The sequence below is a fragment of the Jaculus jaculus genome, chromosome 1 (assembly GCF_020740685.1).
Source record: "Jaculus jaculus isolate mJacJac1 chromosome 1, mJacJac1.mat.Y.cur, whole genome shotgun sequence".
In the NCBI taxonomy this organism is placed as follows: Eukaryota; Metazoa; Chordata; class Mammalia; order Rodentia; family Dipodidae; genus Jaculus; species Jaculus jaculus.
Genome location: NC_059102.1, coordinates 142,264,781 through 142,292,748, shown reverse-complemented (window position 1 = coordinate 142,292,748; position 27,968 = coordinate 142,264,781). Strand labels below are relative to the sequence as shown.

General features: G+C 43.1%; 1 protein-coding gene across 4 annotated transcripts; it reads right to left on the bottom strand.

Annotated features, from left to right (window-relative positions):
- Wdr31 (WD repeat domain 31) lies at window positions 1-27,951 on the bottom strand. 4 transcript variants are annotated; one of them, XM_045130415.1, is made up of 12 exons: window positions 27,880-27,951; window positions 25,002-25,086; window positions 20,687-20,841; window positions 15,964-16,103; window positions 15,049-15,181; window positions 10,436-10,510; window positions 7,739-7,883; window positions 7,540-7,640; window positions 6,299-6,366; window positions 2,474-2,615; window positions 1,063-1,225; window positions 1-203 (listed from the first exon to the last, which is right to left on the bottom strand). In XM_045130415.1, the coding sequence occupies exons 4-12, from the start codon at window positions 16,074-16,076 to the stop codon at window positions 43-45; spliced, it is 1,101 nt and encodes a 366-aa protein (XP_044986350.1). In that variant the 5' UTR covers window positions 16,077-16,103; window positions 20,687-20,841; window positions 25,002-25,086; window positions 27,880-27,951; the 3' UTR covers window positions 1-42. The 4 variants fall into 4 exon arrangements, with proteins under 4 accessions (XP_044986350.1, XP_004662775.1, XP_044986355.1 ...); XM_004662718.2 differs by having other exon boundaries at window positions 15,049-15,178; XM_045130420.1 differs by lacking the exon at window positions 27,880-27,951 and adding an exon at window positions 27,659-27,761.
- Window positions 27,952-27,968: the final 17 nt, after the last annotated feature.

Sequence of the window (27,968 nt, the reverse complement as noted above, 5' to 3'; positions counted from 1 at the left end):
TGGGGCCATAGTTTGATATTGTCCAGTAAACATTTCTTGGCTTCAGAATGTTGCCACTTCCCGCAGTTCCAGCCCTTGGCTTGGGTCCACTCTGAGGAGGTGAACACCTCTGTGGAAACTTGCACATAACAAGGAAGTGTTGTCACCAACAGCCAGGGAGGTCAAAGGTCCCGATCCATCCAGAGACAATGTGAAAAGGCAGGCTGGGGAGGAAGAGGGCACCAGAAACAGGTTAGGCCAAGAACATAGTCCAGTCATAATACTTAATCATGAGAAAAATTTTGAGAAATGCATTATTTGGCAGTTTTACCTACATAGCGGTAATATAAATAAATAAATAATATATATATATATATACATATATATAATTTATTTGCAAGGTGAGTGACAGAGAGAGAATGGGTTATGCCAAGGCCTCTAGCCACTGCAAACAAACTCCAGATGCACGCACCATTTTGTGCATCTGAGGAATTGAACCTGGGTCATTAGGCATTGCAGGCAAGTGCCTTAACCACTGAGCCACCTCTCCAGCTCAAATGTGACTTTTTTTTTGAGACCAAGTCTCATGTAACACAGGCTTCAAACTCACTATGTATCTGTGGATAAATGTGAACTCCTGGTTTCCCTGCCTCTACCTTCAAAGTGCTGGGATTAGAGGTTTGCACCATTTCAGTTTACATGATGCTGGGGATTGAACCCAGGGCTTTGTGCATGCAAAGCAGGCAATCTATCAACTAAGATACATCCCCGGCCCCCAAATGGCAATTCTTATTTCCTTTCCAAACATTTTGAGAGTCACAAGTTAAAAGCTGATGAGAAACCTCAGATAGAAAGAGTGAAAGAGACACTATGTTTTCTCTGAGCTCTCAGGAATGATCTGGACATCACAGTGCCAGAGATGCATGGTGATGGCTTCTAGCAAGAGGCTGATCACAGATATTCTGCCATCTTAGTATAGCATCTCTTTTTTACAGGAGATGGGTGGCTTTATCTATGATGAGCATTGGGAAGAGCTTTAGAGCTTCATGAATCTTTTGAGAAGCACTGATAGCAGCTCCTTACCTCCAGTATTTTGGTTCCAAATCTTCACCTTGGAGTCATGTGCTGAGGTCGCAATCACAGGTATCAAGGCCAAGGATGTTGGCAGAAAGACACAAGATGCAACTGTCTGGAAATGCCCTTTATACTCACATATTCTATTTCTTGTTTGCCTTAGGTCCCACAACTGCAAAACAACAACATGGACATCATATTCCTCTAGCTTCATATGCTTTTTGTACTAATTTTCATCCTCCCACTCCCCACAACCCACTTATTCCCTCATTTACATACATACTCAGGCAGCCACATGAATCTCTTATTTTCACCCATTATATCTAGCCATCCATCCATTCAGTGATTACTTCAGCATCAACAATGTCTCAAATGGCAGATGTGTCAGAAGGGTTGCTGTCTTTCCATGATTAGGGAAGTAAAGCTCACAGTCTGGCAACATGATGGGATGCTACAGGGTTGCTTGCATTCTATGAGAACTTAATTGCTGCCCCTGGAACCCACAGTTAGGAGTACCTTGATATATGTGTGTACAGGTGCTAGCATTCTGATTTGATGCCAATCAAGGAAGTGATAGTCCTGTCAGTTCCATTCTCACTGACACAGATCAGGCCACACCAAGAGAATAATGTTCAGGGAAGAGAGCAAACGAAATTGTGTCCAAAAACAATGAAGTCACAAGACAGTATGCTATTCATGAGCATGGACAAGAGATACTACATCCAACACTTGCAATACCCATCTACACAAGGGATGTGGTCATGTACAGATTTCAGTTTGCCATGCCTCTCTTCCCTCAACTATAAAATGGGCACTGAAACAGCACCTAACTCATGGGGTTATCTTAAAGATTAAATGAAACTGTGCATGTAATGTTAGTGTGCTTAGCCCAATGCTCAGCATGGCATAATGCTTCATAATATAGGAGCTGAAACTGTTGTATTTGGAAACTAGATAATCCTTTTAACTGATAATATACAATTAGGAATCTAAAGCAAGAGCCTAAAGAGTCCATCCTGAGACTGCAGCAAGAAAAGGATACAGGTAAAGGACTGGCTGGGCCCTGCACCAACTCTGAAGCACCATGCTTCCTCTAAAGAGCTTGAACTTCCTTTACTGTGTTCACATATATAAAGGGAATACTCATGGCTCTTCAGTCTAGTTTCCAATAGGAGCATGGACATCAATCTGTGTTTAGCTCTCCTCTATCTTCACTCCCGTTCTATTCCTCTTATGGTAGCCCAACTCTGAGAGTCTCAGGTTAATGAGTATTTCGTAAAGAAGCATCTGGATTGCAAAGGACTATTCACAGTATGCACTGAAAGGTCCTGAGTCATTGCAGATCCTGTGTGTGTAGCCCAGTTAAAGGCCAGATTAGCTTGCTCATCAGTGAGCAGACACCTGGACCCCAGTCTCTTACCGTGGCTTCACAGCCTTCACCCTCAAAGCCATTGCTGCAGGAGATGCACTTGTGTCCATCTACACTGACTTCACAATGGGTCTGGATGTGCTGCTTTGTGGGAAACATATGTGCTACCTGTAGCCCCCGACTGTCCCATAATCTGAAAGATATTAAAGCAGAAAGTGACTGTAGTAAATATGTCTAAAATACCCCAGTGAAATCTCACTCACATAAAGGTCTTGACTGTGACTCAGAATGGAGTGTCACAATTTACCAAACACAGCAGCACAACCTCTGAGGTGCTAAAGCTGACAGGAAGTATTTAAATCAATGCTGCGCAGAATAATCAGTTCATAGGGACTTAGAGCACAAGTCTTTGTGTGTGGGGTGGGATGTAGGGGAATGTGCATGGGGAGGCGAGGACAACCTCAGTGTCAGTTGCTCCTTGTTTTCAATCTTGTTTGAGGCAGGGTCTCTTTGTTGTTCTCCACTGCATAAGCCAGGCTAGCTGGCTCATGAGCTTCTGGGACTCTCCCATCTGCACCTTCCATCTTGCCATGGGTAGGCTGGGATTACAGAGGCTCATATTACTGCATCTGATTTACCGTGATCCTGGGGATCTGAACTCAGGTCATGCTTGCACAGATGCTTTCACCCACTGAGTTCCCAACCTAAATCACATATATTAGTTGTACAAGTTAATTTGGTCCTTCAGGATACTGCTCGCAGGAACAAAAAAAAATTGGGGGCCTTAATTGAAATTTTTAAAAAGATATTTTTTCAATGGGAGAAAGAAAAATCACCAGTGGAGATCCTCAACAGTGGACACAGAAGCCTAAAATTTGGCCAGCCAGGCCAAATAAGCCAACAGGTGCAATAGTGGCATGTTTGTTATGGGGCTATAATTGAACTAGAGGCCTGCTCCATATGAGGGAATACATCCCTGATATTGAAAACCTACAACAGGGGTAGTCATGAGCCCTAGGGGTATAACGTCTGCTGGTGTCTGTCTAAATGTACATACTATGCTCACCAAATTGCCCAGAAAGCATTTCTTTTAACGTTCATACCTATATATTAATGTTACTCTCACTTTTGGTTAGAGAAGCTTCTCTTTTCAGATGGCAGTAACCTTGGGATGACTCAGAAGGCACTATGGTACTAAGAAATGACAGAGGAGTGCTCAGCACTGAAATATCTTTGTCACATCTTCCAAGGCACAGGGTCCATTGCAGAAGAGGTGGTAGAAAGAATGTAAAAGCCAAAGGAAGGGTAGGACTCCTTATGTGCTCCTCCAGATACAAAATGGCCTGGATATCCATGACCTCACAGTGCCTGACACTACCCACACTAGACCACCATAGTAGGAGGAAAAGATGATGACATCAAAATAAAAGAGAGACTGATTGAAAGGGGGAGGGGACACGATGGAGAGTGGAGTTTCAAAGGGGGAAAGGGGGGAGGGAGGAAATTATTATGGGTTATTGTCTATAATTATGGAAGTTATCAATAAAAATAAATAAATTTAATTTTTAAAAAAGATATTTCTTGGGGCTGGAGAGATGGCTGGGGTTAAGTCACTTGGCTTTAGGGCCTAACAACCTGAATTCAGTTCCCTAGTACCCACATACATCAGATGCACAAGATGGCACATACATCTGGAATTCATTTGCAATGGCTAGACGCCCTGGCACACCCACATTCTCTCTCTTTTCCTTGCAAATTAATAAATAAAAAATTTTAAAAAGACACTTCTTGGGACTGAGGAGATAGCTCAGTGAGTAAGAATGCTTGCTGTGTAAGCATGAGGGCCTGAGAGGGCTTGAGTGTGATCCCCAGGACCCATACAAAAAACTGGGTGTGGTCACATATGTCTATAACCCCTGTCCTGCCAGAGGCAGAGATAGAAGAATTACTGGGACTTATTTGTCAACCAGTCTGATTGAAAATGGCAGCTCCACCTTGGCATGGTGGCCCACACCTTTAATCCCAGCATTTGGGAGGCTGAAGTAGGACTGTCATGAGTTCGAGGCCTCCCTGAGACTACATAGTGAATTCCAGATCAGTTTGAGCTAGAGTGAGACCCTACCTTGAAAAACAAACAAAAAAAAAAAAAAAAAAATGGCAGCTCCAGAACTGGAGCAATAGCTGAGAGTTTAAATGCACTTTCTTGCAAAGCTTGCTGGCCTGGGTTCAATTCCCCAGTACCCACATAAAGTCAGATGCACAAGGTGGCACACACATCTGGAATTAGGTTGCAGAGATAGGAGGCCCTGGTATACTAATACTTTCTCTCTCTCTTTCTCAAATAAATTAAAAAAAATTTTTTTTGAGGTAGGGTCTTGCTCTAGTCCAGACTGACCTGGAATTAATCTCAGGCTGGCCTTGAACTCACAGCAATCCTCCTACCTCAGCCTCCTAAGTGCCGGGATTAAAGACTTGTGCCACCACACCCGGCTCAATAAAAATATTTTTTTTCTAAATAGAAAATGGGCTGGAGGAATGGCTTTGTAGTTTAGGCACTTGCTTGCGAAGCCTAAGGCCCCAGGTTCAATTCCCCAGTACCGACATAAGCCAGATGCAAGGGTAAGCATGCATCTTGAGTTAGTTTGCAGTGGCTGCCTCTTCCTTTGCCTCTTCCTCTCTCTGTCTCAAATAAATAAATAGAAGATAGCAGCTCTAGGTTTAGAGAGAGAGTTCTCAAGGAAGCAATGTGGAAGAGTGGTAAAGAAAAACACTGGACATTCTCATCTGGCCTCTGTATGCATATGCACACTTACATGCACATATTATACAGACACACATACATGTGCAAAAACATTTTTTAAAGTACTTCTTTAAACTGGGTATGTCGGTGGATGCCTTTAATCCCAGTACTCAGGAGGCAGAGTAGGAGGACTGCCATGAGTTTGAGAGCTGTCTGGGGCTACAGAATGAGTTCCAGGTCAGCCTGGGCTAGAGTGAGATCCTAGCTCTAAAACAACAACAACAATAAAACCTTTTTTTTGGGGGGGGGGGTTTCGAGGTAGGGTCTCACTCTAGCTCAGGCTGACCTGAAATTCACTCTGTAGTCTCAGGGTGGCCTCGAACTCACTGTGATCCTCCTACCTCTGCCTCCCGAGTGCTGGGATTAAAGGCGTGCACCACCATGCTGGGCTAATAAAAACCTTTTTATATCATTAAGCCAAGGTCTTGCTATGTAGCCCAGGCTGCAATTGTCCTGCCTCAGGCTCCTAAGTGCTAGCATTATTACAGGCATGCTCTCCTACACCAGACTACCAGGATACTTATGAGAGAGCATTCACCATTCTAGAGTCAGATATAGGCCTTGGCCAACCTTGGCCTTGGAGTGCAGAGAACAGTATTTATTTTATCTCATCTCATTTTTACCTCTTTATCACATTCTTTCCATTTTCTAAGAGAATCTCTTCTGAGAGCCAAGATTCTGAGTCATGTTCTCCAGTGTAAGAACTGCTGCCTTTGTCAGCCCTCTCTGAGGCAGAATCTGGCCTGCTTCCCCAGAGCAGACTTCAGCTGTGACTCGAAACCCCAGGAGCTATGCAGGAGTAGCAGTAAGGTGGGACAGCATGAGAGGGTGGGTGAGCAGGTAGATGAGCAAGTGGCTGTCTGAGGCTAGTCTAGACATTTTTCCTGACCTGATCTCCAAAACTGTACGCAGAAGCTCCAGGGGCTCAAATCAGAGAGGCTGCAGCAGCAGCTAGAAGGGAGGAGCATAGAAAGCCCTAGAAAGGGCTTAGCACTGTAGAGAAGGAGTGAGAGCAGTCATGCATGGGAGCCACAAACCTTCACCAGAAACACTTCCACAGCTGTTCAGTAGCCCACCTGATGGTCTTATCTTCGGAGGCCTGGAGTATATATGGCTCTCTGGGAACCCAGCACAGGTGAGTGACCTGGAGGAAACAAAGTTTTCAGCCCTGCTCCATGCCAGGTCATCCCTCTGCTGCAACTCTATTACAGTCTGCTAAGCACCGCCCGTGCACCTCCTCTCTAGGACCCTCAACACAAACTGGGCTTGGCTTCCCTGCAGCTAGCCATCAGTCCTCTGTCTGCATCTCCTCAGTGCTCAGAGCAATGGTAGCAGTGGGCTGGCCTTATGTACCAGATGCTTGCAGTCAGCCTGGGAGTCCTGTATCCCAGCTGGTGATGGTGGGTGGGTGGCAGCCAGGAGAGCAGCTTCTTGCTAAGGGGGACCACAAGAATCCTGCTCTATCACTTCAGGGATCCTTCCTGTCCCTGTAGTCCTGACTGGACAGGCATGAAACCATTTTTAAAGCAACCCATAGTTAAAGGGCCTTCCTTTCTTAGAAGAACATTCTCGACAAATAGGGAGGACATGGGGCAAGCCCATCTGTCATCAACAGCTGTCTCCCAAGTAAGAAAAGCAGAGCAGAACCGAACTCTGATGGCCAGTGGAAGAACATCTGCTATGTGTCAAGCACAGGGACAGCTGTTGAGCTTCACACAGATACTCTCATTTAATCATCTGAACATTCTTGCCTAGTGATATAATACTCTCCATTTTATGACCTAAGAGCTAAAATTCCCCATATAGCACAGCTAAAAAGTGATGCAGTCATAGTTGAAAGCCAGGGTTGGGGGTATAGCTTAAATATACAGTGCTTGCTTAGTATGTGCAAGACTCTTGGTTCAGTCTCCAGCACTGAAAATCACAAAAACAAGAATAAAATAAAAATTTTAAAAAGCATGACTGGAAGCCAGGTATGACTGTGTGCTATCAGAAAACTAGGCTTCACAACCACAGCAATTACACATCAAGCAGGGGTGACAGTTATTTCTCTGCATGATGACATTCAGAGGACAGCAGCCACTTTATATCACACACAGTATGTGTATCTGAGAGCTCCTATCCCATAGGACACTGTGTCCTTTGGTGGGCCAGCAAGGACTAGAAGTATGACAAAGGTAGAAATAAATCAGAATAGCTTTCTCTGTCTCCTCCCTCATGCTAAACACACTATCAGGAGCCATGAACTACATATCCTTCCTCACCCCATGTATCCTTCTGTTGCCCTGTTCTTTCTATACCAAGTCTGAATTTGTACCAGGTTCCTGGAGACAGATGCTCTTTCCACACACTGTCCAGTCTCCACATCCCACAGAAGCAGGGTGTTGTCCCGAGAGCCAGTACACAGCTGTGAAGAGTCTTTGAGAACAATGGTGACAAGATGGCCCTTTAGCTGGGATGTGCACAGAGATTCTGGGAAAGTACCAACATGTTGGGAAGAGATTTGCTTCACTTACCAGGACTCACAGCCAAGCCAGTGACGACCATGGCATGGCCAGAAAGCTGCTGCATGGGTTGTAAGGAGCCATGTAGATCCCACATCATAACTGTCCTGTCTCGAGAGGCACTGAAAAACTGGCTTGACTTGGGGATACAGGCTATCTGTTCAGAGAACAAAGAAAAATAGGAACAGCTCAGGTGTCTGTCTGTGACTTTAAAATTAGAAAATGGTGGCTTTGCATACCCTCCCAAACTTTCACTTTTTTATGTGTGTGTATTCATATTCATATGTGTGGGTGCACATGTATGTGGAGGCCAAAAGTTGATATCAGGTGTCCTTCTCGATTGCTCTTGACCTTATTTATTTTTTTAAACATATTTTATTTATTTATTTATTTGAGAGAGAGAGAGAGAGAGAGACAGAGGATGATGCATATAGAGAGAATGTGTGCACCAGGGCCTCCAGCCACTGGAAATGAACTCCAGATGCACGCACTGCCTTGTGCATTTGCTTACATGGGTCCTGGGGAATCAAACATAGATAGATCCTTAGGCTTCAAGGGCAAGCGCCTTAACCACTAAGCCATCTCTCCAGCCCTCAACCTTATTTACTGAGACTCTCTCACTTTGAACTCAGAGCTCACCAACTCAGCTAGTCTAGCTAGCCAGATTAGCCAGGGGCATCTGCCATGTATCTATCTCCCATGTGCTGGGACTACAGGTGCCAGCCACACCCACCCAGCATTTACATGCATGCTGGGGGTCCAAACTCTGGTTCTCATACTTGCATGGCAAGCATTTTATTCAATATGCTATTTCCCCAGCCCCCCTTTTTTGAGACAGGATCTTATGTAGCCCGGCTGGCCTAGAGCTCGTGATATAGCTGAAGCTGATCTTATTTTTTAAAATATTTTTATTTATTTGATGAGAGAGAGAATGAATATGGGCATGCAAATAAACTTTAAACACATGCATCTCTTTGTGCATCTAGATTTTTTGGTATACATATAATTTTATCATTTATTGAGAGTAAAAGCAAATTTGCATACTAATGAGATGAACCTTTTAAAAAAAATTTTTTTTGGAAGAGGGGGTTCAAGGTAGGGTCTCACTCCAGCTCAGGCTGACCTGGAATTCACTTTGTAGTCTCAGGGTAGACTCAAATTCATGGCAGCCTCCTACCTCTGCCTCCCAAGTGCTGAGATGGCTTAGCAGTTAAGCATTTGCCTATGAAGCTTAAGGACCCTGGTTCAAGACTCGATTCCCCAGGACCCACATAAGCCAGATGCACAAGGTGGCACATGCATCTGGAGTTCATTTGCAGTGGCTGGAGGCCCTGGTGCGCCCATTCTCTCTATATATCTGCCTCTTTCTCTCTCTGTCTGTCACTCTCAAATAAATAAAAATAAACAAAAATTTAAAAAAAGAATTATAAAGGCGTGCACTTTTTGAAATATTTATTTGAGAGCAGAGAGAGAAAGACAGACAGAATGGGCACACCAGGGTCTCTTGCCACTGCAAACTCTAGGCACATGCTCCACTTTTTTGCATCTGGATTTACATGGTATTGGGGAACTGAACCCAGGCCATCAGGCTTTGCAAGCAAGTGCCTTTAACCTCTGAGCCATCTTTCAAGCCCCAAATTTGTTTATTTTTACATAAAAATTAAATTTTTGCTGAATATTTTATGTTGTAGGAGATATAGAACATTTTTAGCATGTTTGGAAGAGGGTCTCACTCTAGCCCAGGCTGACCTGGAACTCACACTGTAATTTCAGGGGGGGCCTTGAACTCAGCAATCCTCCTACCTCTGCCTCCCAAGTGCTGGGATTAAAGGTGTGCGCCATCATGCCCAGCATATCATCAGCATTTTTAATTTTTTTTTTACATAGGTTATAGTTATATTCCCCTCTTCCCCAGTCCCTATTTCCTTGAAGTGAAGCTGGACTTAAACTGCTGTTCCGCCCACCTCCACCTCCTGAATTCTCCCCTCCCAACAGCCTCTAGTAATCAGTATTCTACTGTCACTATAAATTTGACTGTTTTGGGTATCTGATGAGAGTGGAATCAGAATATCTGTCCTCTTTCTAACTTCTTCATAGAGTATGTTTCCAACATTCACCCATGTTGTAACATGTATCATGTTTCATTCTTTTTTTTCTCCTTCTTCAGTACTGAGGATTGAATCCAGGGACTCACTCATGCCAGGCAGGTGCTTTATATCCCTTATGCCAGAATTTCATTCCTTTTAGTTTTTAATTTATTATTTATTTATTTGAGAGAGAGAGGCAAATAGAGAGAAAATGGGCCTGCCAGGGCCTCCAGCTACTGTGAACAAATTCCAGACACAAGTGTCACCTTGTGTATCAGGTTTTACGTGGGTTCTGGGGAATCAAACCCAGGTCCTTAGGCTTTGCAGGCAGGTTTTAGCTGCTGAGCCACCTTTCCAGCCCTTATTCCTTTCTAAGGCTAACTACTACTCTATTGTTATGTATATTAGCACATGTTGCTTATCCATGCGTTTGCCTGTGAGTACCTGAGTTATTTCCAGGTTTGGAAAGCTGTGTTCTTTCTGGAGCATGGCTTCAAAGCATCAAAGGAAGCCTTTGCCTTTTTCCTTCACACTAACCATGTGATCACTCTAAATACCTACAGCTATTACATACTCCTTTATGCAGACCCAAGCTCCTATGGAAGAATCATTTGACAATTACCTTGGTGATTTCACGTTCGTGTCCTTTGAGCCTTTTCACCACACTTCCAGTTTTCCAATTATAGGCCACAACTGTCTGTGGAGAGTCATCAGAATAATTTAGTTCACTCGCTCTACTTTCCTTTAACTTCATTCCTCACCTAATTTCTCTCTGGTAGCTAACTACCCCTGGTAAGGGACTTGCAACAAGTACTAGGGTTTATAGAACTGTTCCCCCTCTTTTTCCTCTGCTTTGAATTATTTTTCTTTCCTCTTGACCATTCTACTTTCTCTCACTAAGAAACTAGACTAACCTTACTTGTGGGGTTGGGCTGGTGCTCCCCAAGGAAATGGGCTCAGGGTGAGGTTGTGGGTTATACCTGTGGATACTAAAGAAGAGTTCCATGTGAGATTAGGTCATTTTCTTACTTTTGTATTGTTCTTTAGGGTTTTGTTGTTGTTGTTATTTTGGTTTTTAAAGGTAGGGTCTTGCTCCAGCCCAGGCTGACCTAGGATTCACTATGTAGTCTTAGGTTGGCCTTGAACGCTCAATGATACCTCTGCCTTGTGAGTGCTAGAATTAAAAGTGTGAGCCACCACGACCCCCCCCCAAATTTGCCATTTCAATAATTTTTAAGTGGACAGCAGTAATGTTAAGTCTATCCACACTATTATGAAATAGATTACATTTGTTATTTCACAAAAGAACTCATTAAAAAAAAATCCTACCTAAACAAGACCATCATAAGAGGAGGAAAATATCATGACATCAAAATAAAAGAGAGACTGATTGAGATGGGAGGGGATATGAAGGAGAATGGAATTTCAAAAGGGAAAGTGGGGGGAGACAGGGTATTACCATGGGATATTTTTTATAATCATGGAATGTTAATAAAAATAGAGAAAAAGGAAAAAAAATTTAAAAAGAATTGAAAACAAAAACTCATCTAGAATCCCATCTGCCAAAGAGATCATTGTCAGAAGTGTCTTTCTATCTTTTCTTCTCAGTATTAATATTTTCTATGGTATTTCTCTTCCTAAACAAGATTTTTAGGCAGGTGTGGTGGTGCACACCTACACCTTTAATCAGCACTAGGGAGGCACAGGTAGGATGACTGCCATGAGATCGAGGCCATCCTGAGACTACAAAGTAAATTCCAGGTCAACTTGGGCTACAGTGAGATCCAACCTTGAAAAGCCAAAAAATAAAAATAAAAAATAAAAATAAATTTTTAAAAATTATTTTATTTTTATTTATTTATTTGGGAGAGTCAGAGAGAAAGAAGCAGACACAGAGAGAGAGAAGTGAATGAGCACACCAGGGCCTCTGGCCCCTGCAAACAAACTCCAGATATAAGCACCACTTTGTGCATCTGGCTTATGTGGGTACTGGGGAATCAAACATAGTTTCTTAGGCTTCGCAGGTAAGTGCCTTAACCATTAAGCCATTTCTCCAGCTCCAATTTTTAAAAAAATATTTATTGGGGGGAATTATCATGGTTTACTTCCATAATTATGGAAATTGTCAATAATAAAAAATGTAAAAATTGGGCTGGAGAGATGGCTTAGCGGTTAAGCGCTTGCCTGTGAAGCCTAAGGAACCCGGTTCGAGGCTCAGTTCCCCAGGACCCATGTTAGCCAGATGGACAAGGGGGCACACACATCTGGAGTTTGTTTGCAGTGGCTGGAAGCCCTGGAGCACCCATTCTCAATCTCTCTCTCTCTCTCTCTCCCTCTGTCTCTCTCTGTCTCTTTCTCTCTCTCTCTCTCTCTCTCTCTCTCTGTCACTCTCAAATAAATAAATAAATACATAATTTTTAAAAATGTAAAAATTTATTTATTTTAGAGAGAAAGAGACAGACAGAGGGAGGGAGGAAGGGAGGGAAGGAGAGAGAGAGAGAGAGAGAATGGGCACACCAGGGTCTCCAGCTACTGCAAAGGAATTCCAGATGCATGCGTTACATTTTGCATATAGTTTCATGGGTACTGGGAATTGAACCTGGGTCCTTAGGCTTTGCAGTAAGTGTCTTAACAGCTAAGCCATCTCTCTAGCCCTAAATTTTTCTACTTACATATTTATTGGTTTTCTGAAACACAATCTATAAACAGTGTCTATATATTTCTGAAACAAGGTCTATATATTGGCTGGCCTGGAACTTGCTATAATAGATCAGGCTGGCCTCCAACTTGCAACAATCCTTCTGCCCCTGCCTCCTAATGCTGAAATTATAGGCATGTACTATGATACCAAGCTGAACAGTATTTTAAAGCATTTTCTGGATGAGTGTCCACAGTTTCATTGCTATAGCACATACTCTAGTAGACCTAGCCCCTGTTGCACTTGACCTAGCTAAATACCAGTTTTGTAGTATGCAAAACGGAATAGATAATCCTTGCCCAAGCCACCCCTAACAGATGTGAGAGGCTCATATAAATAAAATATCTTTGGTCTAAAGTTAGATTTAAAACAAAATGCTCTCAATTAAGTAATAATATTTGGACGCTTCCTGACTTTAATGTTAAAATGTGAAAACAAAGCTAGGTGTGGTGGCACATGCCTTTCATCCCAGAACTTAGGAAGCTGAAGAAGGAGGTATGAGTTTGAGGCCAGCCTGGGCTATAGAGTGAGCTCCAGGTCAACCTAGCCTAGAGTGAGATCCTGCCTCCAAAATAAAAGAAAAAAGGAAAAAGAAAGAAAATAATGCATTTACAACCAGTGAAGTATAGTTTGCCAATGAAATTTGAAGATTCTAAAAGCCCACTGGAAATAAAGAGACACCATTAATATTATTCACAGCATTTTGCTACCATGTCCTAGCAGTGACTACTACAATTTCTAACACAGAAGACAGAAAGCAATCGGTCCAAAGTGAAGATGGGAGGAAAGACCAAAACATAAAGGGAAAGAATCACTATGCACACCCATGTAGATTTTGGCAAAATAGGGGCATAAGAGACTAAAAAATTCCTTTCACTGATGTTGCAGTCTGGGTCGCATTGCTGGTAGAAATCACCCAACCAAGAGTAGCTTCTGGGAAAAAGAGGTTTATTTTGGCTTCCAGGCTCGAGGGGAAGCTTCACGATGGCAGGGGAAACGATGGCATGAGCAAAGGGTGGACATCACCCCCTGGCCAACATAAGATGGACACAGCAACAGGAGGGTGTGCCAAACACTGGCAAGGGGAAACTGGCTTTAATACCCATAAGCCCGCCCCCAACAATACACTCCCTCCAGGAGGCATTAATTCCCAAATATCCATCAGCTGGGAACCTAGCATTCAGAACACCTAAGTTTATGGGGGACACCTGAATCAAACCACCACAACTGACAACTCCAGTATCTGCATTTAACCCTAAAAATGAGTTGGGGCTGGGAAGATGACTCAACAGTTACAGGAGCTTGTTTGCAAAGCCTGACAGGCTGAGTTTGATTCTCCAGTAACCACATAAAGCCAGATGCACAAAGTAATGCATGTGTCTAAAGTTTGTTTGTTTGTTTTTTCAAGGTAGGGTTTCACTCTAACTCAGGCTGACCTAGTATTCACTCTGTAGTCTCAGGCTGGCCTTGAACTCATGGCGATCCTTCTACCTTTGCCTCCCAAGTACTGGGATTAAAGGTGTGCACCACCACACCCAGCAACTGAAGGGTTTTTTTTGTTTTGTTTTGTTTTTTTAAACAGGAGACCCTGGCATGCCCATACTCTCTCTCTCAAAGAAACAAAATATTTTTAAGAAGGTGCCTTTAATCACTGTCCATAAAATATATATACATATTTTTTTGGTTTGTTTGTTTTTTTTGTTGTTTTTTCGAGGTAGGGTCTCATCACTCCAGCCCAGGCTGACCTGGAATTTACTATGTAGTCTCAGGGTGGCCTCAAACTCACGGCAATCTTCCTACCTCTGTCTCCCAAGTGCTGGGACTAAAGGTGTGCGCCACCATGCGAGCTTCATAAAATATTCTTTAAAGGGGCTGGAGAGACGGCAGAATGGTTAAGATGTTTGCCTGCAAAGCCAAATGATCCTGGCTAGATTCTCCAGGTGCACAAGGGGGGGCATACATCTGGAGTTCATTTGCAGTGGCTGGAGCCCTAGCATGCCCATTTTCTCTCTCTCTCTTTCAAATAAATAAATAAATAAATTTTTAAAAAGCTTTTAAAACATATTTTTAAAAAAATGAGTTGGGTTGGATATGAATATCTGCCATTTACAAAAACAGACATAGGGCTATGTTCTCATTTAATCCTCACCAAGGTCCTAGGACATTGGTGTCATTAACTCCACTTAATAGATGAGGACACTGAGCTTAGAAAATATAAATACTTGCTTAACCTAATAAGAAGGGCTGTGTGTGTGTGTGTGTGTGTGTGTGTGTGTGTGTGTGTATGTGTGTGTGTGTATCAGGTGTCCTCATGCTTGAGCAGCAAGTGCTCTTACCCACTGAGCCATCTTGCTATCCCTTAGTTTTTATTTTTGTGGTACTGGGGATTGAACCCTGGCATATGCTAGGTGAGTGTTGTGCCACAGTTCCTGTAAACTTTAAGCCCTGCTGCTAGATCTGTAAAGCTAGACTTTCTTTGATAACAGCTGCCCTTGCCTGCAGTGAGCTGGGTTCCTAGGAAATACCACAAGTCTTACCTTATCTTTTCCTCCAGAGACACAAATGTCTGAGTTCAGAGCTGCAACCACAGAAACAGGATCCACGTGAGCAGGGCTGTAGTCCTGAAAAGCTTTCGTCTGGATTCTCTCTTCTCTAATCCCATCAGGCCTGCTACAAAGAAAATGGAAAGTAAGGCCCACAGGGAAACTAGGGGCAGAAGAATGTGGGTGATGGTGACAATTCAGGATAGGCTGAGGAGAAAGAAGAAAAGGGGCAAAAAAACAAGACCTACTAACATCACCAGAAATGGGATTATTTATTCTAAAAATGTTCAGACTAATTGAATTATTGAAGTCTGATGAAAAGGAATCCTGTGGCCAGGGGTCTCTGCCCTCTCTAAAGACTGCCAAAGATGCAGGGCCCCTCTGGGTACAGGTGCAGGTACCAGCTAATAAGGCCACTAATTTTTCTCTAAAAGAAAGCATACCAGGGGCTGGGGAGAAGGTCAGTTGGTAAAAGCACTTGCCATGCAATCATGAGTTTGGATCCCAGCATCCACATTAACAAAGCACAGGGATATCAACCCAGCACTTGGCAGGTGGAGAAAAGAGGATTCCCAGGGAAGTTGGATGGCTGAACTAGATGAATGTGGGTTCAGTGAGAGACCTTGTCTCAATAAACAATGTGGAGACAATTGAAGGAGACACCCAATATTGACCTCTATCCTCCACAAGCACACACACACACACACACACACACACACACACACACACACAAACTCATGTGCTCATACATAGAAACACTCATCCATACACAAAGAAAAAATATTACACTAAACAAAGTGTTTAGGGAAGATCATTAACCCTCACTGTGAACCTTCTCTTCCTTTAGTAGATTATTTTCATTTAATGGAGCATGATAAAATTGGGGGCCCCAGAGCAGGATCGCTGCACCTGTACTTGTAAGTGCTGTATTTGAGTTTGCTCTGCAGTTTTCCCATCACGGCCCAGAGTGTACAGGGAACTTCCTGAGTAGATTGTTCCAGTTGACATCTGAGTAGTAGCATTCCTTGAGTTGCTGGAAGTTGTGTTCCCTGGAGTGAAGAATGCATATTGTGAGTTTACTTAGGTACAACCTGAGGTACATCAATGGTAGTATGGTTTGCCTAAATCCTTCAAACAGAGAGCGAGAGTGGTGGTGCACACCTTTAATCCCAACACTCAGGAGGCAGAGGTAGGAGGATGCTATGAGTTTGCGGACAGCCTGAGACTACATAGTGAATTCCAGGTTAGCCTGGGCTACAGTGAAACCCTACCTCAAAGAGAGAGAGAGAGGCCAGGTGGTGGCACATGCCTTTAATCCCAGTACTCTGGAGGCAGAGTTAGGAGGGTTACTGTGATTTTAAGGCCATCCTAAGACTGCATGATGAATGCCAAGACAACCTTGGCTAGAGCAAGACCCTACCGAAAAACCAAAAAAGAAAAAAAGAAAGAAAAGAGAGAGAGAGAGAAAGCTGGGCATGGTGGTGCATGCCTTTAATCCCAGCACTTGGGAATCAGAGGAAGGAGGATGCTGTGAGTTCAAGGATACCCTGAAACTACATAGTGAATTTCAGGTCAGTCTGGGCTACAGTGAAACCTGACCTCAAAAACAGACAGAGAAAGAAAGAAAGAGAAAGAGAGGGAGAGGGAGAAAGATGTTAAGCTAGGTGTGAGGTTTATGCCTTTAATTCCAATAATTAGGAGACTGAGGTAAGAAGATCACTATTAGTTCAAGGCCAGCTTGGGCTACACAGTGATTTCCAGGTCAACTTAGACTAGAGTAAGACCCTACCTCAAAAAAAAAAATAATAATAATAATACTTTGCATTTACTTCCCCTCCTCCTTTCCTGCTTTGCACATTTGGCCTTGGGTTGTAATTGTCAATATAGCTTCAACAGATAAGCAAAAATAAGACTAACTGATTAAAAATACAAAGAATAGGGCTGGAGAAATGGCTCTGCAGTTGAGCTCATACCTGTGAAGCCTAAGGACCCTGGTTGGAGGCTCATTTCCCCAGGACCCATGTTAGCCAGATGCACAAGGGGGTGCACATGTCTGCAGTTCATTTACAGTAGCTGGAGGTCCTGGCGTGCCCATTCTCTCCCTTTCTCTCTCTCTCTCTCTGCCTCTTCCTCTCTGTCACACTCAAATAAATAAATAAAAATGAACAAAAATTTTAAAAAATATAAAGAATAATTTACCCTGTTATTAAGCATTACACAATGTATATATGCATTGAATGATACAGTAGGTCCTAGTCCTATTAATATGTACATTCTTGTTTTTCTGTACTAGTTAAAAAGTAAATTTAAAATACTTAAAAAAAAATACTGCCCTTGAGCCTGGCATGGTGGCATATGCCTTTAATCCCAGCACTTGGGAGACAGAGGTAGGAGGATTGCTATGAGTTTGAGGCCAGCCTGAGACTAAGTGTGAGTTCCAGGTCGGCCTGGGCTAGAGTGAAGACCCTACCTTGAGAAAACAAAAAATAAATAAATAAATTCTGCACTTGAGGCTGGGGAGATAGCTTAGTGGTTAAAAGGCACTTGCTTGCAAAGTCTGTAGGCCTGGGTTTGATTCTCTAGTACCCACATAAAGCCAGATGCACTATGTGATACATGTGTCTGGAGTTTGTTTGCTATGGCCAGAGGCCCAAGCATGGGCATAATTCTCTCTCTTCTCTCTCAAATAAATAAACAAAAATATTACTTTTCGAGCTGGAGGGATGGCTTAGTGATTAAGGTGCTTGTCTACAAAGCCAAAAGAACCCAGGTTCAATTCCCCAAGACCCACATTAACTAGATACACAAGGGGGCCCATGTGTCTGGAGTTCATTTGCAGTGGCTGGAGGCCCTGACATGCTCATTCTCTCCCTCTCTCACCCTCTTTCTCTGTCAATTTAATTAATTAATTAATTAATTTAAAAAATCTTATTTTTCAAGGTAGGGTCTCACTCTAGCCCAGGTTGACCTGGAATTCACTATGTAGCCTCAGGTTGGCCTGGAATTCACAGTGATTATCCTACCTCAACCTCCTTAATGCTGGGATTAAACGCATGTGCCACCATGCACAACAATAAAATATATATATATTAGGCCGGGTGTTGTAGCACATGCCTTTAATCCCAGCACTTGGGAGGCAGAGGTAGGAGGATCGCTGAAATTCAAGGCCACCCTGAGACTACATAGTGAATTCCAGGTTAGCCTGAGCTAGAGTGAGACCCTACCTCAAAAAATATATTTAAATAAATAAATAAATAAATAAATAAATAAATATATATATATATATATATGTTTAAAATATATTTTTTAAAAAAATACTGCACTTGGAGGCTGGAGAGATGGCTCAGCAGTTAGAGGTGCTTGCTTGCAAAGCCTGAATCTCCAGCTTTGATTCCCCAGTACCCACGTAAAGCCAGATGCACAAAGTGATGTATGCATCTGGGGTTTGTATGCAGTGGCAAGAGGCCCTGGCATGCCTATTCTCTTTCTTTCTATCTCTCTCTGTCTTCTTGCAAATTAAAAAGAGAAGATGGGCTGGAGAGATGGCTCAGCAGTTAAGGTGCTTGCCTGAAAAGCCTAAGAACCCAGGTTTAATTCCCCAGTACACATGTAAGCCAGCTGCACAATGTGGCGCATGCATCTGGAGTTCGTTTGCAGCGGCTAGAGGCCCTGATTGCCCATTCTCTCCCTCCCTCTCTCTCTTTCTGTCTCTCCCACTCTCTCAAATAAATAAATGAATAAATAAATATTTTTTAAAAAAAGAAAAAGAAAAAAGTACTGCACTAGGTAGGGAAGCTGAAGCAGGAGAATTGCTGCTGTGAGTATAGGTTAGCCAGGGCTACACAGCAAGACCTTGTCAAAAAGAAATTCAAAATAAACAAATATATTTTAGAAGATAGAGCCAGGTGTGGTGAGTCATGCTTAGAATCCCAGCACTCAGGAGGCTGAGGTAGGATTTTCATGAGCTCAAGACCAACCTGGGCTATAGTGAGACACTGCCTCCAAAAGCAAAAATATAGCTGGGCTTGGTTGATCTTTTTAACAAAAATTTATTTATTTATTTGAGAGAGAAAGGAGGCAGCAAGAGAGAGGGAGAGAGAAAATGGGTACCCCAGAGCCTCCAGTCATTACAACAAACTCCAGATGCATGCGCCCCCTTCTGCATCTGGCTTGCATGGGTCCTAGAGAATCAAACCAGGATCCTTTGGCTTGGCAGGCAAGCACCTTAACTGCTAAGCCATCTCTTCAGCCCCCAAAATTTGTTTATTTATTTGAGAGAGAGGGAGAAAGAGAAAGAGAAAGAGAGGATGGTTGTGCCAGGGCTTCCAGACACTGCAAACGAACTCCAGACACATGGGCCATCTTGTGAATCTGGCTATATGTGAGTACTTGGGACTCGACCTGGAAAGCAAGAATAAATAAACAAATAAATAAATGAATGAAAGAAAATACTAAGAAGTTCCTTGATATGTCTACTCACAGGTACATAGCGAAAACAATGAACAAGTGTTGAAATGCAAACTGGTAAGCCAATGTTCATGACAGCACTGCTCACAATAGCCAAAAGACAAAGCTAGGGCTGGAGAGATGATAGCTCAGCTATTAAGGCACTTGCCTTCAAAGCCTAATGCCTAGGGTTTGATTCCCTAGTACCCACATAAAGCCAGATACACAAAGTAGTACATGTATCTGGAGTTTATTTGTAGTGGCTAGAGTCCCTGGCATAGCCAGTCTCTCTCTCAGCCTCTCTCTCTGTCTTTCTCTCTCTCATAAATAAATAATGATATTTTTTTTTAAAGGTGAAAACAGACAGGTGTGGTGCTGCATGCCTTTCATCCCAGCACTTGGGAGGCAGAAATAGGTGGATTGCCATGAGTTCAAGGCTACCTGAGACTACATATTAAATTCCAGGTCAGCCTGGACTAGAGTGAAACCTTACCTCGAGAAACAAAAAAATAATAATAAATTAAACTAAATTAAAATTTAAAAAATAGGGCTGAAGGGATGGCATAGCAGTTAAAGTGTGTGCCTGCAAAGCCAAAGGACCCTGGTTCAGTTCTCCAGGACTCAAGTTAGCAGATACACAAGGAGGGGGGGCACATGCGTCTGGAGTTCATTTGCAGTGGCTGGAGGCCCTGGTGCACCCATTATCTCTCTCTCTGTGTCAAATAAATATTTAAAAAAATAATAAAAGATGAAAACATTCTATCAGTGGATACATGCATACATAAACAAAATATAGTTTTTCTATAGAATGAAATATCATTCAATCATAACAAGAATGAAATACTGATACACGCTATGGCATGAGGGAACTCTGAAAGTATCATGCTAGAACAAAAGCCAGACACAAAGGGTTACATAATATATGATCCTGCTTAAATCGAATATTCATAGTTGGCAATCTATAATGACAGTAAGCAGATTAGTGGTTGCCAAGAGCTGAGGTGAGGTGGAGAATGGGAAGTGACTGCTTCCTAGGTACGGTTTCCTTTGGGGTGATAAAAACGCTGTGAACATAGTGAGTGGTAGATACACAACACTGGGTACGTACAAAATGTCACTACTGGTAAATTTTATGTTACATATACTCTATTCCATAAACTACTACAAGCATGTAGCTGAAAATTACCTAAATTCCACATCAGCAAAGAGAAGTGGCTTGGTTATTCTAAAAAGCTCTATCCTCCCTTGTTTTCTGGATTCTTGTTTAGACCATTTCACTGCAGCGCTTCACTAGCCCAGCAGACCAGGGTCAGGAGGTTACTCCGCAGTAACAAAGAGATGCTAGAGAAAATGACACAAATTAGACCTCATAGGTAATTACCTAGCCCAACAGTTTACCAAGTGTGATCTGAGGACCAGGGCATTCCCGAGTCTTTTATGAAATTTGGGAAGTACTCCCTTCACCTTCATCTCAATGTTTTCATAAAAATTACCACAACAAATATATTGCAACAGACTGAAGCAGGTATGAGAACTCAATTACCTTCATTAAACCAAATGTTAAAGCAGGGGTCTCATAGCCTATGCTGGTCTGGAACCCAGGCTGGCTTCAAAATTATAATCTTCCTGCTTCTGCCTCATAAGTGCTGGAAATACAGGCATGCACCATCACACTCAACTTGAAAAAATGTTTATTAGTATTACTTTTAAATGAGTAAATGTTTTCAACATTTCTCAACTTTACTGTCAATAGGAAATAGCTGACCTAGAAATTAAATCATGGTATGACTGGGTGATATGTAAGAAAAGCTGGGAGCTGGGTGTGCTGGTGCACACCTTTAATCCCAGCATTCGGGAGGCAGAGGTAGGAGGATTGCCGTGAGTTTGAGGTCACCCTGAGACTACATAGTGAATTCCAGGTCAGCCTGGGCTAGAGTGAGACCCTACCTTGAAAAAAAAAAAAAGAAAGAAAGAAAAGAAAAGCTGAGAGTGGTGGCACATACCTCTCATACCAGCACTTGGGGGAGATAGAGGTAGGAGGATTGCCATGAGTTTGAAGCCACCCTGAGATTACATAGTGAATTCCAGGTCAGCCTGGGACAGAGCAAGACCCTACCTCGAAAAACAAAAAAAATTTAAAACAATTTTTTAAAGGATAATAAGAATAGAGCCAGGTATAGTGGTGCACATCTTTAATCCCAACACTAGGGACACAGAGGTAGGAGGATCACCATGAGTTCAAGGCCAGCCTGGGACTACATAGTGAATTCCAGGTCAGCCTATGGCAATAGGAAGCATACACACACACATACACAAATAAATAATTTCTTAAAAGAAGTTCTAAGAGATGAGTGTCCTATGGATATAACCAGCCTAGTTCCAGGAAGAACTGCCCATAGGGGGAATAGCAACTAAATCTCAACAAAGAAATTCTCATTCATATCACCTCCATTAAAAATGAGAGTTTGGGGGCTGGAGAGATGGCTTAACAGTAAGTGTTTGCCTGTGAAGCCTAAGGACTCCGGTTAGAGGCTCCATTTCCCAGGACCCACGTTAACCAGATGCACAAGGGGGCACACGCATGTGGAGTTTGTTTGCAGTGGCTGGAGGCCCTGGCGTGCCCATTCTCTCTCTCTCTCTCTATCTATCTATCTCTCTCTGTCGCTCTCAAATAGATAAACAAACAAAAAAAAAAAAAACAAAAAAAACAAGCTTTCTTTAAAAAAAAAAAAAAGTAGAGTCTGGGACTGGAGGGATGGCTTAGCAGCTAAAGCATCTGCTTGCAAAGCCAAAGGACCCAGGTTTGATTTCCCAGGACCCACACGTTAGCCAGATACACAATGGGGCCCACATGTCTGGAGTTCATTTGCAGTGGCTGGAGGCCCTGGCATACCCATTCTCTCTCTCTCTCCCTCTTTCTCTGTCAAATAAATAAATAAATAAATATATTTTTTTAAAAAGTAGAATTTTGGGCTGGAGGAATGGCTTAGCAGTTAAGGCTTTTGCCTGCAAAGCCAAAGAACCCAGGTTCGATCCCCCAGGACCCACGTTTGCCAGATACACAAGGGAGCACACACATCTGGAGTTCGTTTTCAGTGGCTAGTGGCTCTGGTTCCTATGTGCCCATTCTCTCTCCTTCCCTCTTTCCCTCTTTATGTCAAATAAATAAATAAATAAAAATAAAAAGTAGAGTTATTTTTTTTTCGAGGTAGGGTCTCTCTCTGGTCCAGGCTGACCTGGAATTCGCTATGTAGTCTCAGGGTGGCCTCAAACTCATGGAGATCCTCCTACCTCTGCCTTCCCAGTGCTGGGATGAAAGGTGTATGCCACCACGCCCAGCTAAAAAGTAGAGTTTTGCTGGATGTGGTGGTGCACGCCTTTCATCCCATCACTAGGTAGGTAGAGGTAGGAGAATCACTGTGAGTTCAAGGCCACCATAAGACTACATAGTGAATTCCAGGTCAGCCTGGGCTAGAGCAAGACCCAACCTTGGGGAAAAAAAAAAAAAAAAGTAGAGTTTTGGGCTGGGTATGGTGGTGACTACATAGTGAATCAGCCTGGGCTAGAGCGAGACCCTACCTCGAAAAATGCCTCCCCCCCCAAAAAAAAGTGGAGTTTTTACCAAAGTGTTAAGAAGAAATGACAGTGGTGTATTCAGCACTAAGTGAGCCATCTCTATCACACTATCCAAGGCTCAGGGACCAATGCAGAAAGGGTGGCAGAAAAATGTAAATGCCAAAGGAAGGAGAGGAATACTTTGTAATATTGTCATTCAGACAAATGTGGCTATGGTATTCATGACCTCACAGGTGCTGATGCTACCTACTACATAAGACATTTAAAATAGGAGAGAGAAAAATGACATCAAAATAGTTGGTAAGAAGAAGGGATTCAATGGAGAAGGATTTTGGAGCGGGATAAGGGAGGGTGGTGGGAGGGAGTTATGATCATTCTATATTGTCTATAATATACAGAGGTTGTCAATACAAAGTTAAAATGAAGTTTTTTAGAATAGTTTTAGCCTACCAGTTGAGGAGTTGCCAGAATTGGCCTCCTGACAAGAAGAGGTAGACAGCCGGGCGTGGTGGCGCACGCCTTTAATCCCAGCACTCGGGAGGCAGAGGTAGGAGGACTGCCATGAGTTCAAGGCCACCCTGAGATGATGACAGAGTTAATTCCAGGTCAGCCTGGGCCAGAGTGAGACCCTACCTCGAAAAACCAAAAAAAAGAAGAGGTAGACAGTTCAGAAGCAAGGTGCAGGATCATGAACACTGTGTTCTAGAACTCTGGGATCTGCCCCAGCTCTGCCTCATCTCATTTCATGTCCATGGGTGGCACCCGTCCCCACTCTGTGCCTCAGCCTCCCTGTCTAAAAGTTCAGAATACTAGACTAAATGATTTTTAGTAGATTATGTGTTCCACTAGGGCAGGAGAAATGGCCAAGTAAGTAAAATGCTTACTGTGCAAGCATGAGAACCTGAGTTTGGATGCCCAGCACCCACAGAAAATCCAAGTATGGTGGCATATATCTATAACCCCAGCTATGGAGAGACAGAAACAGGAGAATCCCTGGGGCTTACTGACTAGCTAGTCTAGATGAATCAGTAGGCTCCAGGTTCAATAAGAGACCTTGTCTCAAAAACTAAAGTGAAGGGCTGGAGAGATGCCTTAGTGGTTATGGTGCTTGCCTACAAAACCAAAGGACCCAGGTTCAATTCCCCAGGACCCACATAAGCCAGATGTGCCAGGTGGCGCATGTGTCTGGAGTTCATTTGCAGTGGCTGGAGGCCCTGGTGTGACCATTTTCTCTCTATCTGCCTCTTTCTCCCTCTCAAGTAAATAAAATAAATAAATAAATAAAGTGGAGCACAATAGAGGAGAACATCCTATCTCTAGCCTCCTCATACACATTACGACATGGGCCCACAAACATACAAACACAGAAATGTTAAAAAAAAAAAAAAAAAAGGAAATAAGCTGGGTGTGGTAGCACACACTTTTAATCCCAGCACTTGGGAGGCAGAGGTAGGAGGATCACTGTGAGTTCAAGGCCACCCTCAGACTACATAGTGAATTCCAGGTCAGCCTCAAAAAAAAAAGGAAATAGGTACTCATTATTTATGTACCCCAAATGGCTTTCACAGTACAATAAAATTATTTGTTCTAAACTAGTGAATCTCCGGTCCTTTCTAGACATCTCAGGATTCTCTGTAATAGGCCATAAGATATATTAAAAAGAAAAATTCCAGGACAGTTTCCAACAAACTTGGGATATGTGTTGTTTCCTATTGACCAATCTAACCCACTTTTCAACATTGTCATCAAACTAAAGACAGACACTGCTCACAGATCTAGGACACTGGAAACTGTAGGTGCTATAAATGGACTGACTGTGCTTAAAAGTGATTGGATTCATAGCTGTATCTTCAGTGAATCAGATTTCCCAAGTGAAGAATACTGAGGAGACAGTCTAAGAAAAAGCAACTTTTAGATTTACTTACCCCTAAGCCAGCAGTATCTTCTCAGATTCAAAGATTTGTAATGGTCATTGTTTGGAAAACAGTTCAGGCAGCCACTTCCTAATCTCTGTAATTAGTGAAAAGATGCTCAAATTAATCTCTTCTCCCACTAAGCATATGTTTACACTGAAGAGATTTACAATGCAAGTATAAAGAAGGACCTTGTTTGATTGAGAAGATTATTAAGTGTAGATTTCTCTTACAAAAACAGTATATACAACACCAAGGTTATATAAATCTCCTACTTTCATTCGGCCCAAGCTGACCTCTAACTATATAGCCAAGGGTGGCCTTGAACTTCTGATCTTCCTGCTTCCACCTTCCAAGGTGTTTACAACCATGCTCGGTTTTATTTAGAGCTGGAGATCAACCTCGGGGCCTCATGAATTCTAGGCATGTACTACACCAACTGAACCATATCACTGATCCCTACATATCTTATTTTTAAACTGGCAAAATACAATAGATTTAAGCACATCATTAAGCATTTTGGTTTCACTCATAGTATAGCTCTTCTACTCATCAGAAATCTTCAGGGTGTACTTCTTACTTCAGAGTTTACTGTTTTTGTGGAAAAAGTAACTTTTCTGATTTTAAATAAAAGATGAATCACAGAATTTGAAAGATAGAAGAGCTCTTCAAAATCACCACATATAAATCCGGAAAAGGCAGATACATTAGTTGTTCAAAATAGCACTTAAGGGGCTAGGAGATGGCTCAGCCATTAGAGGTGATTGCTTGCAAAGTTCACCAGCCCGGGTTTGATTTCCCAGTACCCACATAAAGCCAGATGCACGAAGTGGTACATGTATCTGGAGTTTGTTTATAGTGGCAGGAGGCCCTGGTTGCACCCATACATACACACACATTCTCTCTGTGTCTGCCTGCTTGCACATAAAAATAGGACTTAAGGGCTGGAGAGATGGTTCAGCAGTTAAGGCATTTATCTGCAAAGCCAAAGGACCTTGGTTCAATTCCCTAGGACCCACGTAAGCCAGATGCATAAGGTGGCACATACATCTGGAATTCGTTAGCAGTGGCTGGAGACCCTGGGGAGCCCACTCTCTCTCCCTCTCTGTGTCTCTCTCTCAAATACATAAATAAAAATACAAATATTACAAAATAGCACTAAGGGGGTGGAGAGATGGTTTAGTGGTTAAGCACTTGCCTGTGAAGCCTAAGGACCCCAGCTTGAGGCTCGATTCCCTAGTACCCACGTAAACCAGACGCACAAGGTGGCGCGTGCATCTGGAGTTCATTTGCAATGGTTGGAGGCCATTCTCTCACACACACACTCTCTCTCTGTTACTCTCAAATAAATAAATACAAACAAACAAACAAAAAAATTTTAATAGCACTTAAGCTGGATGTGGTAGTGCACACTTGAGGCTGAGGTAAGAGGACTACCACGAGGTAAAGGCCAGTTTGGGTTTCAGAGTAAATTCCAGGTTGGCCTGGGTTAGGATGAAACCCTGCCTCGAAAAATAAAAATAAAACCAAAAGGAACTTAAGGGACTGGTGAGATAGCCCAGTCAGTTAAGTGCTTACTGTGCAAGCACGAGGCTTTGAGTTCAGATTCCCAATGCCTACAGAAGTGCCAAGTGGATATGGTAGTCTATTTGTAGTCCCAGTGCTTGGGAGGTGTAGACAGGGAATCCTAGGGCAAGTTGGCTAGCTAGAATAACTGAACTGATAAGCCAATCTGGGTCCAAGTAAGAGAGATTGGGGAGGACATCTGATACCAACCTCAATGTGCACAAATACATGTGCCCACACACATATGAACATGCATATACATCACACACACGCGTGCGCGCCAAAAAAGTAACACTTAAGATATACCAGGGCTAGGGAGATGGCTTAGTGGTTAAAGGCACTTGCTTGCAAAGCCTGATGACCCAGGTTTAATTCACCAAATAGCCCAACTGTCAAGAAAGATAACTAGTGCTATAAAGCTTACTGTTGAACAAAACGGTGAGATTCCTGCTTATTTTTCCAAATATAGACCTCACACAAATAGCAAATGAGAATTCCTATTTCTTCTCAAGGGGTGATTCTGATAAACCTTCAGTCTGTGTTCTAGTTTGACTTATATCCCTGAAACTAGCTTGTCACTGTTGCTCCCAGCACACCCTTCACTCAAATCCATCGATTCCAAGACCTCAAGCTACTGCTCAAAGAAAAACAAAACCAATGGCAGGGGCTGGAGGGATGGCTCAGTAGTTAAGGCGCTTGCCTGCAAAGTCTAAGACCCTGGGTTCGATTCCCCAGTACCCACGTAAAGCCAGATGTACAAGGTGGCGCCTGCATCTCGAGCTCGTTTGCAGTGGCGCACCTATACTCATTCTCTCTCCTCTTTCTCAAATTATAGATTGATTGATTGATAGATAGATAGATAGATAGATAGATAGATAGATATAGATAGATAGATATATATACACACACATATATTTTAAAAAAAAACCCACTGGCAGAAGCGTGCAGGTTAGCCCTTACTAAGAATACTTCAGATAGAAAAACCGAGGTCCGCCGAGTAGGAGGGTCTAACCCACAACCCCACAGCAGGGCGGTATACTAGGACAGATCGGCCCAGGTTGAGAGCAGCCTGTGCGGCGTTTGTTTCTTTCTGGATTGCTCACATCGCAGGGTTCCTCTTCCCATCCAATATGCCAGCCGCTAACGTTGACTCTTGACGTGCACGGGCACGGAGAACAGTCCCCCAAGACAGAAACCCAGGGTCACCCAACCTAACACCGGCCCTCCTTCGCCCTTTCGGGCAGGTGGGTGGCGGCTGCCGGGAGCGCGAGGGCTCCCACCTCCCAAAGGCTCTCCTCTCTCCCTTCTCGGGCTCCATACGCACCCGCCGGCCGGCGCCGAGGCCTGCGGGCGGGCGAAGCTGGTATCCGCAGCCGCCACCGGCTCCCGCGCCTCCGCCCCCAGCAACCAGGC